The 14,843-nt window shown below is 42.8% G+C and overlaps 1 protein-coding gene and 1 long non-coding RNA gene across 3 annotated transcripts in view; both read left to right on the forward strand.

Moving 5' to 3' along the window:
- The first annotated feature begins 652 nt into the window (after window positions 1–652).
- Window positions 653–14,843, forward strand: part of LOC118382164 (protein FAM91A1) — a 129,209-nt gene continuing 115,018 nt past the window's right edge. Inside the window, exons 1-4 of the mRNA XM_052473170.1 lie at window positions 653–921; window positions 3,105–3,189; window positions 6,021–6,172; window positions 8,539–8,596. Of these exons, the coding sequence (XP_052329130.1) occupies window positions 850–921; window positions 3,105–3,189; window positions 6,021–6,172; window positions 8,539–8,596 (367 nt within the window). The 5' untranslated portion in view covers window positions 653–849. The remainder of the gene's footprint in view (window positions 922–3,104; window positions 3,190–6,020; window positions 6,173–8,538; window positions 8,597–14,843) is intronic.
- On the forward strand, window positions 9,459–11,207 carry LOC127910038 (uncharacterized). 2 transcript variants are annotated; one of them, XR_008073710.1, is made up of 3 exons: window positions 9,459–9,597; window positions 9,636–9,977; window positions 10,659–11,207. It is a non-coding gene; the product is annotated as an uncharacterized LOC127910038 (long non-coding RNA). The 2 variants fall into 2 exon arrangements; XR_008073711.1 differs by having other exon boundaries at window positions 9,636–9,901.

A 14,843-nucleotide genomic window follows, 5' to 3' on the forward strand; every position in this document is an offset into this window, starting at 1 on the left:
GTTTCTACTGGGTGGTTACCAAGAGCTGTACCCCCCAACTGTTCTACTGGGTGGTTCTGGTCAAAAGTAGTGCACTATAGATAGTCATTGGGATGCAGCCTAAGTGAGTTGCGGTGCTTGTACTCATCTTTGAGCTCGACGTCTTCCCACACTGAAAGCCTGTGGTAAGGTTGACTGCCAAGTCCAGCATTTCAGACAGTTGATTTATATCATGAATGTATACAGTCTGAAAGTTGGAATATCTATGTGGTCAAATGCAAAAAGCATTGCCATATCAGACCAACTGGAGGTTAATTCATTCATATCTAATAAGTTTGATTTAAACATTTCTCAATTTGACCTTGTTGGACCAGTTTCATGTGGACACGTATGATATTTTGACATTAGTAGCCACCATCCAGACCGTTTATATTTACATTTTACATTTAAGTCATTTAGCAGACGCTCTGAGCATTATGCTCGACTTTAAGAATAATTATGGACATTTACTTTACAAGGTCAGTACACATTGCTGGAAGGGAGCCAATCGTATGATTTTCTTAATTGACACAAAAACATTTCCATTGAGTTTGATGCAATGCTCATTTTTAATCAGTGTACACTTCAACTGCAGTCCCTCATCGACCAATCATCATCCGTTGGTCACGTCTTGGACGGAAGTGACGAATGTAGCCCAAAAACGTGACGAAAATACAACAAGGAAGTGGATATTTATTAAAAAGGAAAATTAGTTAGATAGGAAAACGTTTTGAATTATCAAGTACATTTTTGTCGAATTTTGATGTTTCGAGAGATATAGTTATTTTGGACTATAGTTCGTCGTATCGTGGATCCATATTCACTCAAACAATGAACACAGACGTTGAATTCCACATTAGGCAGAATTATCCGTGGAACAAGCTTCCAGCAAATGTCAAACAGGTACGTGATCTTGCTGACACGGTTTTGCCACAGCTGGCCAGCTACATCTGTCCGTTAACGTTCTCCGTGCGTTTATTCTGAGTCTCCGGTGCATCTGCAACAACAGTGATTTGGTCAATAACCTGAAAGCATCACTAAAGCACACAGCTCCGTTAGCTAGGTAGCTGTCTAGCCCAGTAACCTTACTTCTTAGTCCAAGGACCTGACAGGTTCTGTTTGAAGGACTAATTGATTCTGGAAACCAAAACAGCCGAATAGTCCATCTAACAGTGAAACAACTGCGGTATGGTTCTTAAAACATACATCCCTCTACTTTCATATCACATCAAAATCATTTCACAAATGTAAAATAATACACTTACTGGACACTGTTTTAACTCCATTGCAGCAGACATGATTTTTTTATTGACATGTTTTCCGTTTACACACGAGCGTTTGGAGATGCTTCTACACCTGCATTGCTTTCTGTTTGGGGTTTTAGTCTGGGTTTCTGTACAGCACTTTAGGACATCAGCTGATGTAAAAAAGGGCTTTTTTAACTAATAGGGTTGGGTAGGTTACTTGCTAAATGTAATCCGTTAGTTTCTAGTTACCTGTCCAAAATTGTAATCATTAACGTAACTTTTGGATTACCCAAACTCCGTAACGTAATCTGATTACATTCAATTACTTTTAGATGACTTTCCCCTTATTAAGAGGCATTAGAAGAAGACATAACTAAATGTATGTTACCAATTGAACCACATCTATTGCAGGATAAATCAATGTTAAAGTTTACATAGCTGGTCATATATGGATGTTAAAGTTTACTTTATGGGTTGGTTCTGTAGGTTTATTCTAACCCATTGCTTTCTAGGACATATAATAATGTGATTAAATTATATCTTTCCATTAATATGTATAATTTACAATTCCAAACATGGATGTAGCAACTACAGATTGGCCCTTTAAATCCATCAAAAGTGGGTGTGTTTGAGCATGTCTCAGTTAGGCCTATGGGTTAATTTATTTGTCAGCATGAATTAGATTGAGCAATAAAAGCCCCACTTGTATATTCCATAGGCTGGTGTCCACACCATGCAGGTGTTGCAAGAGCGCATTTTTCACTGTTTGTCCACTGGTTTAAAAAAAAGAGTACAAAATAAATGAATCCTCAGAGTAATCATCTCGTTTTTTAAAAGTATATCTAATCTGATAACAATATTTTTTTTAAGTATATGTAATCCGATAACAATATTTTTTAAAAGTGTATCTAATCTGATGACAATATTTTTGCTGGTAATGGATTACAGTTAGCGTTTTTTGTTGTTGTTAATTAGCACAGGTAGTCCACTCTGTCTTCCGTCAGTTGTTTTCTGTTTAAACACTCGCTGTAACATGGAAATGGGTCCGTGTGGGAACATTAATCCCATGAAGTGGAGTAACTACTAAACAAAAATATAACATGATGAGGTCCTGGGCTGCCGTGGTTACACGTGGTCTGCGGTAGTGAGGCCAGTTGGTAATGCCAAATTCTGTAAAACGACAGGTGGCTTATGGTAGAGAAATGAACATTTACCTTCTCTGCAACAGCTCTGGTGGACATTCCTGCACTCAGCATGCCAACAGCACCCTCCCTCATAACTTGAGACATATGTGGTATAATACTTACTGTATGCAATCATGCCTACTGAGTTACTGTATATGTTTCTACTGAGTTACTGTATATGTTTCTACTGAGTTACTGTATATGTTTCTGAGTTACTGTATATGTTTCTGAGTTACTGTATATGTTTCTGAGTTACTGTATATGTTTCTGAGTTACTGTATATGTTTCTGAGTTACTGTATATGTTTCTGAGTTACTGTATATGTTTCTGAGTTACTGTATATGTTTCTGAGTTACTGTATATGTTTCTGAGTTACTGTATATGTTTCTGAGTTACTGTGTATGTTTCTACTGAGTTACTGTGTATGTTTCTACTGAGTTACTGTATATGTTTCTACTGAGTTACTGTATATGTTTCTACTGAGTTACTGTATATGTTTCTACTGAGTTACTGTATATGTTTCTACTGAGTTACTGTATATGTTTCTACTGAGTTACTGTATATGTTTCTACTGAGTTACTGTATATGTTTCTACTGAGTTACTGTATATGTTTCTGTATATTAATTGATCTCAATGTCCTGTTTTCATTTACAGAGTGTTGGGAACTCGCAGCGTGAATATGAGAAACATGTGCAGTTGTACAGTATCCGCAACCAGCTAAGGTTCCGCAATAACCTAGGTGAGTCAGCATGGGAGGAGTCAGCATGGGAGGAGTCAGCATGGGAGGAGTCAGCATGGGAGAAGTCAGCATGGGAGGAGTCAGGCTTGTCAGAATAACAATGCCGTAGACTATAATATCCACCCCATTTTTCAGTGCGAGCAGAGGCTCACATCCCATACACTTATATCCATCCAATTATAACCAATCATAAATCATTTATTGCTCGGTATAAATGCATTATTACATTGACATGTATCTGAAATCATCTGTTATTGTCTGGTAGGCCAATACTAACGGTCCATAGACCCAGGCCTCAAATCAAAGTTTACTGGTCGCGTACACAGTTTTGCAATTGTTATCGCAGGAGCATCAACATTCTTGTGTTTCTAGCTGCAACAGTAATATCTCGCAATAAGAATAAAACAATACACACATAATCCAGAATATATACAAAAAAATATTAAGAAATATAACGAGCATTGTCAGAGACAGGAATATAAATATATTCAGTGCATTAGGAAAGTATTCAGACCCCTTCAGACATTTTCCACATTTTGTTACGTTACAGCCATATTCTAAAATTGATTACATAATTTTCCCCCCTCAATCTACACACAATACTCCATAATGACAAAGCAAAAACAGTTTTTTTTTTACATTTCTGCTTCTGTATATAAAAAAAATCTGAACTTACATTTCCATACGTATTCAGACCCTTTACTCAGTACTTTGTTGAAGCACTTTTGGCAGCGATTACAGCCTGGAGTCTTCTTGGGTATGACGCTACAAGCTTGGCACACCTGTATTTGGGGAGATTCTCCCATTCTTCTCTGTAGATCCTCTCACGCTCTGTCAGGTTAGAAGGGGAACGTCGCTGCACAGCTAATTAGGTCTCTCCAGAGATGTTCGATCGGGTTCAAGTCTGTGGTCTGGCTGGGCCAATCAACAACATTTAGAGACTGTGCCAAGCTTGTTGCGTCATACCTACGAAAACTCAAGGCTGTAATCGCTGCCAAAGGTGCTTCAACACAGTACTGTGTAAAGGGACTTAATACTTATGTAAATGTGTTCTTTCCGTTTTTACATTTTAATAACTTAGCAACGAATTCTAGAAACCTGTTTTTGCTTTGTCATTATGGAGAATTGTGTGTAGATTGAGGAGGGAATATAAAAAATATATATTTTAGAATAAAGGCTGTAAAGTAACAAAATGTGGAAAAAGTCAAGGGGTCTGAATACTTTCCGAATCCACTGTATATAAATATATATAGATATCATGCTGCGCATAGACACTATGGACAGTAGACACTGTGGACAGTAGTTATATAGGATGAACCATGAGATACAGAACAGGTGTGGACAGCAGTAGTTACATAGGATGAACCATGACTAAGAACAGGTGTGGACAGCAGTAGTTATATAGGATGAACCATGACTAGAATACAGTACATAGATAGAACAGGTGTGGACAGCAGTAGTTATATAGGATGAACCATGATTAGAATACAGTATATACATATGAAGTGGACAACAGTAGTTATATAGGATGAACTAGAATACAGTATATACATATGAAGTGGACAGCAGTAGTTATATAGGATGAACCAGGACTAGAATACAGTATATACATATGAAGTGGACAGCAGTAGTTACAGTGCCTTGCGAAAGTTTTCGGCCCCCTTGAACTTTGCGACCTTTTGCCACATTTCAGGCTTCAAACATAAAGATATAAAACTGTATTTTTCTGTGAAGAATCAACAACAAGTGGGACACAATCATGAAGTGGAACGACATTTATTGGATATTTCAAACTTTTTTAACAAATCAAAAACTGAAAAATTGGGCGTGCAAAATTATTCAGCCCCTTAAGTTAATACTTTGTAGCGCCACCTTTTGCTGCGATTACAGCTGTAAGTCGCTTGGGGTATGTCTCTATCAGTTTTGACCTAAATGAATAATGATGATAAATACAATCCACCTGTGTGTAATCAAGTCTCTGTATAAATGCACCTGCACTGTGATCTGAGTGTCTCTGTCCTGCCCTGTCCCTATCTGATCTGAGTCTCTGTCCTGCCCTGTCCCTATCTGATCTGAGTGTGTCTGTCCTGCCCTGTCCCTATCTGATCTGAGTGTCTCTGTCCTGCCCTGTCCCTATCTGATCTGAGTGTCTGTCCTGCCCTGTCCCTATCTGATCTGAGTGTGTCTGTCCTGCCCTGTCCCTATCTGATATGAGTGTCTGTCCTGCCCTGTCCCTATCTGATCTGAGTGTCTGTCCTGCCCTGTCCCTATCTGATCTGAGTGTGTCTGTCCTGCCCTGTCCCTATCTGATCTGAGTGTCTCTGTCCTGCCCTGTCCCTATCTGATCTGAGTGTCTCTGTCCTGCCCTGTCCCTATCTGATCTGAGTGTCTCTGTCCTGCCCTGTCCCTATCTGATCTGAGTGTCTCTGTCCTGCCCTGTCCCTATCTGATCTGAGTGTCTGTCCTGCCCTGTCCCTATCTGATCTGAGTGTGTCTGTCCTGCCCTGTCCCTATCTGATATGAGTGTGTCTGTCCTGCCCTGTCCCTATCTGATATGAGTGTGTCTGTCCTGCCCTGTCCCTATCTGATATGAGTGTCTCTGTCCTGCCCTGTCCCTATCTGATCTGAGTGTCTGTCCTGCCCTGTCCCTATCTGATCTGAGTGTGTCTGTCCTGCCCTGTCCCTATCTGATCTGAGTGTCTGTCCTACCCTGTCCCTATCTGATCTGAGTGTCTGTCCTACCCTGTCCCTATCTGATCTGAGTGTCTCTGTCCTGCCCTGTCCCTATATGATCTGAGTGTGTCTGTTCTCTCCCCCCCATGTCTGTCCAGTGAGACACGTGAGGAAGGATGAGAGGAAGTACTATGAGGAGCTGCTGAAGTACAGCCGAGATCACCTGATGCTCTACCCCTACCACCTGTCAGACATCATGGTCAAAGGCCTCCGGATCACCCCCTTCTCCTACTATATCAGCATCATGGAGGTACTATAATACTATATACTATTACTATATATAATATATCTACTGTAGTCACCCCTTCTCCTACTATATCAGCATCATGGAGGTACTATAATACTATAATAATATATAATATATCTACTGCAGTCACCCCTTCTCCTACTATATCAGCATCATGGAGGTACTATAATACTATAATAATATATACTATATCTACTGTAGTCACCCCTTCTCCTACTATATCAGCATCATGGAGGTACTATAATACTATAATACTATATCTACTGTAGTCACCCCTTCTCCTACTATATCAGCATCATGGAGGTACTATAATACTATAATACTATATACTATATCTACTGTAGTCACCCCTTCTCTACTATATCAGCATCATGGAGGTACTATAATACTATATACTATATCTACTGTAGTCACCCCTTCTCCTACTATATCAGCATCATGGAGGTACTATAATACTATAATAATATATACTATATCTACTGTAGTCACCCCTTCTCCTACTATATCAGCATCATGGAGGTACTATAATACTATATACTATATCTACTGTAGTCACCCCTTCTCCTACTATATCAGCATCATGGAGGTACTATAATACTATATACTATATCTACTGTAGTCACCCTTCTCCTACTATATCAGCATCATGGAGTCTATAATACTATAATACCTATATCTCCAACTATATATCAGCATCATGGAGGTACTATAATACTATATACTATATACTATATCTACTGTAGTCACCCCTTCTCCTACTATATCAGCATCATGGAGTACTATAATACTATATAATACTATATCTACTGTAGTCACCCCTTCTCCTACTATATCAGCATCATGGAGGTACTATAATACTATAATAATATATAATATATCTATTCACTACTATATCAGCATCATATACTACTATATACTATATCTACTGTAGTCACCCCTTCTCCTACTATATCAGCATCATGGAGGTACTATAATACTATATACTATATCTACTGTAGTCACCCCTTCTCCAACTATATCAGCATCATGGAGGTACTATAATACTATATACTATATCTACTGTAGTCACCCCCTTCTCCTACTATATCAGCATCATGGAGGTACTATAATACTATATACTATATCTACTGTAGTCACCCCTTCTCCTACTATATCAGCATCATGGAGGTACTATAATACTATATACTATTACTATATATAACATATCTACTGTAGTCACCCCTTCTCCTACTATATCAGCATCATGGAGGTACTATATATACTATATCTATATCTGTAGTCACCCCTCTCTCCTACTATATCAGCATCATGGAGGTACTATAATACTATAATACTATATACTATATCTACTGTAGTCACCCCCCATAGAGCCACTATATCATGGAGTCATGGAGGTACTATAATACTATATACTATATCTACTGTACTATATATCAGCATCATGGAGGTATATAATACTATATAGCTATATAGTCACCCCTTCTCCTACTATATCAGCATCATGGAGTACATAATACCCTATATATAACATATCTACTGTAGTCACCCCTTCTCCTACTATATCAGCATCATGGAGGTACTATAATAATATATACTATTACTATATATTATCATGGAGGTACTGATAGGGAGCCATGGAGCCATAGAGCCATAGAGCCATGGAGCCATGGAGCCATGGAGCCATGGAGCCATGGAGCCATGGAGCCATAGAGCCATGGAGCCATGGAGCCATGGTCAAAAGTAGTGCACACAAACACACATTTGGTGATTAATGAAGGCTCAGGGAAGGAAGGAATGGTGTAGGAAGAGAAATTGGTTTAATTTGCTGCTCCCATTTCCCTCAATAATTTCTCCATCCTTATCTTTCCTCCCTCTCTTCTCTTCTCTCTTCCCCCCTCTCCCTCTCTTCCCCCCTCTCCCTCTCTTCCCCCTCTCCCTCTCTTCCCCCTCTCCCTCTCTTCCCCCTCTCCCTCTCTTCCCCCTCTCCCTCTCTTCCCCCTCTCCCTCTCTTCCCCCTCTCCCTCTCTTCCCCCCTCTCCCTCTCTTCCTTATCTTCCCTCACTCTCTCCTGTTCCCTCTTCTCTTTCCTCTCCTCCCTCTCTCCACCTCCCTCTCTCCTCTTCTCTCTCCACCTCCCTCTCTCCTCTTCCCTCTCTCCTCTTCCCTCTCCTCTCCTCCCTCTCTCCACCTCCCTCTCTCCACCTCACTCTCTCCTCTTCCCTCTTCTTTCCTCTCCTCCCTCTCTCCACTTCCCTCTTCTCTTTCCTCTCCTCGCTCTCTCCACCTCCCTCTCTCCTCTTCCCTCTTTCCTCTCCTCCCTCTTCTCTTTCCTCTCCTCCCTCTCTCCACCTCCCTCTCTCCACCTCCAGGACATCATGAACGTAGAGAAGAGTTACGACTCGCTGCCCAACTTCACTGCTGCTGACTGTAAGTAGACTGTTGCTGTACTTTTTCTGAGCTGTGTGTGTGTGTGTGTGTGTGTGTGTGTGTGTGTGTGTGTGTGTGTGTGTGTGTGTGTGTGTTGCCTCCACAACTGCTGACTGTTACTAGTATTGTAGTACTCCCTCTCTCAGGGATAAACTTCTCGCTGTTAGTAGTATTGTAAAAATCTAACTTTATTTGTCACATGCACACAACAGGTGTAGTAGACCTCACAGTGAAATGCTGAATACAACAGGTGTAGTAGACCTTACAGTGAAATGCTGAATACAACAGGTGTAGTAGACCTTACCATGAAATGCTGAATACAACAGGTGTAGACCTCATCGTGAAATGCTGAATACAACAGGTGTAGACCTCACAGTGAAATGCTGAATACAACAGGTGTAGGCCTCACAGTGAAATGCTGAATACAACAGGTGTAGTAGACCTGACAGTGAAATGCTGAATACAACAGGTGTAGTAGACCTCTCAGTGAAATGCTGAATACAACAGGTGTAGTAGACCTTACAGTGAAATGCTGAATACAGCAGGTGTAGTAGACCTTACCATGAAATGCTGAATACAACAGGTGTAGTAGACCTCACAGTGAAATGCTGAATACAACAGGTGTAGTAGACCTCACAGTGAAATGCTGAATACAACAGGTGTAGTAGACCTCACAGTGAAATGCTGAATACAACAGGTGTAGTAGACCTTACAGTGAAATGCTGAATACAACAGGTGTAGTAGACCTCACAGTGAAATGCTGAATACAACAGGTGTAGTAGACCTTACAGTGAAATGCTGAGTACAACAGGTGTAGTAGACCTCACAGTGAAATGCTGAATACAACAGGTGTAGTAGACCTTACAGTGAAATGCTGAACACAACAGGTGTAGTAGACCTCACAGTGAAATGCTGAATACAACAGGTGTAGTAGACCTCACAGTGAAATGCTGAATACAACAGGTGTAGTAGACCTGACAGTGAAATGCTGAATACAACAGGTGTAGTAGACCTCACCGTGAAATGCTGAATACAACAGGTGTAGTAGACCTCACAGTGAAATGCTGAATACAACAGGTGTATTAGACCTTACAGTGAAATGCTGAATACAACAGGTGTAGTAGACCTTACAGTGAAATGCTGAATACAACAGGTGTAGTAGACCTCACAGTGAAATGCTGAATACAACAGGTGTAGTAGACCTCACAGTGAAATGCTGAATACAACAGGTGTAGTAGACCTTACAGTGAAATGCTGAATACAACAGGTGTAGTAGACCTCTCAGTGAAATGCTGAATACAACAGGTGTAGTAGACCTCACAGTGAAATGCTGAATACAACAGGTGTAGTAGACCTCTCAGTGAAATGCTGAATACAACAGGTGTAGTAGACCTCACAGTGAAATGCTGAATACAACAGGTGTAGTAGACCTTACAGTGAAATGATGAATACAACAGGTGTAGTAGACCTCACAGTGAAATGATGAATACAACAGGTGTAATAGACCTCACAGTGAAATGCTGAATACAACAGGTGTAGTAGACCTCACAGTGAAATGCTGAATACAACAGGTGTAGTAGACCTTACAGTGAAATGCTGAATACAACAGGTGTAGTAGACCTCACAGTGAAATGCTGAATACAACAGGTGTAGTAGACCTCACAGTGAAATGCTGAATACAACAGGTGTAGTAGACCTTACAGTGAAATGCTGAATACAACAGGTGTAGTACACCTCACAGTGAAATGCTGAATACAACAGGTGTAGTACACCTCACAGTGAAATGCTGAATACAACAGGTGTAGTAGACCTCACAGTGAAATGCTGAATACAACAGGTGTAGTAGACCTCACAGTGAAATGCTGAATACAACAGGTGTAGTAGACCTGACAGTGAAATGCTGAATACAACAGGTGTAGTAGACCTCACAGTGAAATGCTGAATACAACAGGTGTAGTAGACCTTACAGTGAAATGCTGAATACAACAGGTGTAGACCTCACAGTGAAATGCTGAATACAACAGGTGTAGTAGACCTCACAGTGAAATGCTGAATACAACAGGTGTAGTAGACCTCACAGTGAAATGCTGAATACAACAGGTGTAGTAGACCTTACAGTGAAATGCTGAATACAACAGGTGTAGTAGACCTTACAGTGAAATGCTGAATACAACAGGTGTAGTAGACCTCTCAGTGAAATGCTGAATACAACAGGTGTAGTAGACCTCACAGTGAAATGCTGAATACAACAGGTATAGTAGACCTCACAGTGAAATGCTGAATACAACAGGTGTAGTAGACCTCACAGTGAAATGCTGAATACAACAGGTGTAGTAGACCTCACAGTGAAATGCTGAATACAACAGGTGTAGTAGACCTTACAGTGAAATGCTGAATACAACAGGTGTAGTAGACCTCACAGTGAAATGCTGAATACAACAGGTGTAGTAGACCTCACAGTGAAATGCTGAATACAACAGGTGTAGTAGACCTCACAGTGAAATGCTGAATACAACAGGTGTAGTAGACCTCACAGTGAAATGCTGAATACAACAGGTGTAGTAGACCTGACAGTGAAATGCTGAATACAACAGGTGTAGTAGACCTCACCGTGAAATGCTGAATACAACAGGTGTAGTAGACCTCACCGTGAAATGCTGAATACAACAGGTGTAGTACACCTCACAGTGAAATGCTGAATACAACAGGTGTAGTAGACCTCACAGTGAAATGCTGAATACAACAGGTGTAGTAGACCTCACAGTGAAATGCTGAATACAACAGGTGTAGTAGACCTTACAGTGAAATGCTGAATACAACAGGTGTAGTAGACCTCACAGTGAAATGCTGAATACAACAGGTGTAGTAGACCTCACAGTGAAATGCTGAATACAACAGGTGTAGTAGACCTCACAGTGAAATGCTGAATACAACAGGTGTAGTACACCTCACAGTGAAATGCTGAATACAACAGGTGTAGTACACCTCACAGTGAAATGCTGAATACAACAGGTGTAGTAGACCTCACAGTGAAATGCTGAATACAACAGGTGTAGTAGACCTCACAGTGAAATGCTGAATACAACAGGTGTAGTAGACCTGACAGTGAAATGCTGAATACAACAGGTGTAGTAGACCTCACCGTGAAATGCTGAATACAACAGGTGTAGTAGACCTCACCGTGAAATGCTGAATACAACAGGTGTAGTAGACCTCACAGTGAAATGCTGAATACAACAGGTGTAGTAGACCTCACAGTGAAATGCTGAATACAACAGGTGTAGTAGACCTCACAGTGAAATGCTGAATACAACAGGTGTAGTAGACCTCACAGTGAAATGCTGAATACAACAGGTGTAGTAGACCTCACAGTGAAATGCTGAATACAACAGGTGTAGTAGACCTCACAGTGAAATGCTGAATACAACAGGTGTAGTAGACCTTACAGTGAAATGCTGAATACAACAGGTGTAGACCTCACAGTGAAATGCTGAATACAACAGGTGTAGTAGACCTCACAGTGAAATGCTGAATACAACAGGTGTAGTAGACCTCACAGTGAAATGCTGAATACAACAGGTGTAGTAGACCTCACAGTGAAATGCTGAATACAACAGGTGTAGTAGACCTTACAGTGAAATGATGAATACAACAGGTGTAGTAGACCTCACAGTGAAATGATGAATACAACAGGTGTAGTAGACCTCACAGTGAAATGATGAATACAACAGGTGTAGTAGACCTCACAGTGAAATGCTGAATACAACAGGTGTAGTAGACCTTACAGTGAAATGCTGAATACAACAGGTGTAGTAGACCTCACAGTGAAATGCTGAATACAACAGGTGTAGTAGACCTCACAGTGAAATGCTGAATACAACAGGTGTAGTAGACCTTACAGTGAAATGCTGAATACAACAGGTGTAGTAGACCTTACAGTGAAATGATGAATACAACAGGTGTAGTAGACCTTACAGTGAAATGATGAATACAACAGGTGTAGTAGACCTTACAGTGAAATACTGAATACAACAGATGGGATCTAACCACTAGGCTACCCTGCCGTGGGATCTAACCACTAGGCTACCCTGCCGTGGGATCTAACCACTAGGCTACCCTGCCGTGGGATCTAACCACTAGGCTACCCTGCCATGGGATCTAACCACTAGGCTACCCTGCCGTGGGATCTAACCACTAGGCTACCCTGCCGTGGGATCTAACCACTAGGCTACCCTGCCGTGGGATCTAACCACTAGGCTACCCTGCCGTGGGATCTAACCACTAGGCTACCCTGCCGTGGGATCTAACCACTAGGCTACCCTGCCATGGGATCTAACCACTAGGCTACCCTGCCATGGGATCTAACCACTAGGCTACCCTGCCATGGGATCTAACCACTAGGCTACCCTGCCATGGGATCTAACCACTAGGCTACCCTGCCATGGGATCTAACCACTAGGCTACCCTGCCATGGGATCTAACCACTAGGCTACCCTGCCATGGGATCTAACCACTAGGCTACCCTGCCATGGGATCTAACCACTAGGCTACCCTGCCATGGGATCTAACCACTAGGCTACCCTGCCATGGGATCTAACCACTAGGCTACCCTGCCATGGGATCTAACCACTAGGCTACCCTGCCATGGGATCTAACCACTAGGCTACCCTGCCATGGGATCTAACCACTAGGCTACCCTGCCATGGGATCTAACCACTAGGCTACCCTGCCATGGGATCTAACCACTAGGCTACCCTGCCATGGGATCTAACCACTAGGCTACCCTGCCATGGGATCTAACCACTAGGCTACCCTGCCATGGGATCTAACCACTAGGCTACCCTGCCATGGGATCTAACCACTAGGCTACCCTGCCATGGGATCTAACCACTAGGCTACCCTGCCATGGGATCTAACCACTAGGCTACCCTGCCATGGGATCTAACCACTAGGCTACCCTGCCATGGGATCTAACCACTAGGCTACCCTGCCATGGGATCTAACCACTAGGCTACCCTGCCATGGGATCTAACCACTAGGCTACCCTGCCATGGGATCTAACCACTAGGCTACCCTGCCATGGGATCTAACCACTAGGCTACCCTGCCATGGGATCTAACCACTAGGCTACCCTGCCATGGGATCTAACCACTAGGCTACCCTGCCATGGGATCTAACCACTAGGCTACCCTGCCATGGGATCTAACCACTAGGCTACCCTGCCATGGGATCTAACCACTAGGCTACCCTGCCATGGGATCTAACCACTAGGCTACCCTGCCATGGGATCTAACCACTAGGCTACCCTGCCATGGGATCTAACCACTAGGCTACCCTGCCATGGGATCTAACCACTAGGCTACCCTGCCATGGGATCTAACCACTAGGCTACCCTGCCATGGGATCTAACCACTAGGCTACCCTGCCATGGGATCTAACCACTAGGCTACCCTGCCATGGGATCTAACCACTAGGCTACCCTGCCATGGGATCTAACCACTAGGCTACCCTGCCATGGGATCTAACCACTAGGCTACCCTGCCATGGGATCTAACCACTAGGCTACCCTGCCATGGGATCTAACCACTAGGCTACCCTGCCATGGGATCTAACCACTAGGCTACCCTGCCATGGGATCTAACCACTAGGCTACCCTGCCATGGGATCTAACCACTAGGCTACCCTGCCATGGGATCTAACCACTAGGCTACCCTGCCATGGGATCTAACCACTAGGCTACCCTGCCATGGGATCTAACCACTAGGCTACCCTGCCATGGGATCTAACCACTAGGCTACCCTGCCATGGGATCTAACCACTAGGCTACCCTGCCATGGGATCTAACCACTAGGCTACCCTGCCATGGGATCTAACCACTAGGCTACCCTGCCATGGGATCTAACCACTAGGCTACCCTGCCATGGGATCTAACCACTAGGCTACCCTGCCATGGGATCTAACCACTAGGCTACCCTGCCATGGGATCTAACCACTAGGCTACCCTGCCATGGGATCTAACCACTAGGCTACCCTGCCATGGGATCTAACCACTAGGCTACCCTGCCATGGGATCTAACCACTAGGCTACCCTGCCATGGGATCTAACCACTAGGCTACCCTGCCATGGGATCTAACCACTAGGCTACCCTGCCATGGGATCTAACCACTAGGCTACCCTGCCATGGGATCTAACCACTAGGCTACCCTGCCATGGGATCTAACCACTAGGCTACCCTGCCATGGGATC

Source organism: Oncorhynchus keta, chromosome 20 (assembly GCF_023373465.1).
Source record: "Oncorhynchus keta strain PuntledgeMale-10-30-2019 chromosome 20, Oket_V2, whole genome shotgun sequence".
NCBI lineage: Eukaryota > Metazoa > Chordata > Actinopteri > Salmoniformes > Salmonidae > Oncorhynchus > Oncorhynchus keta.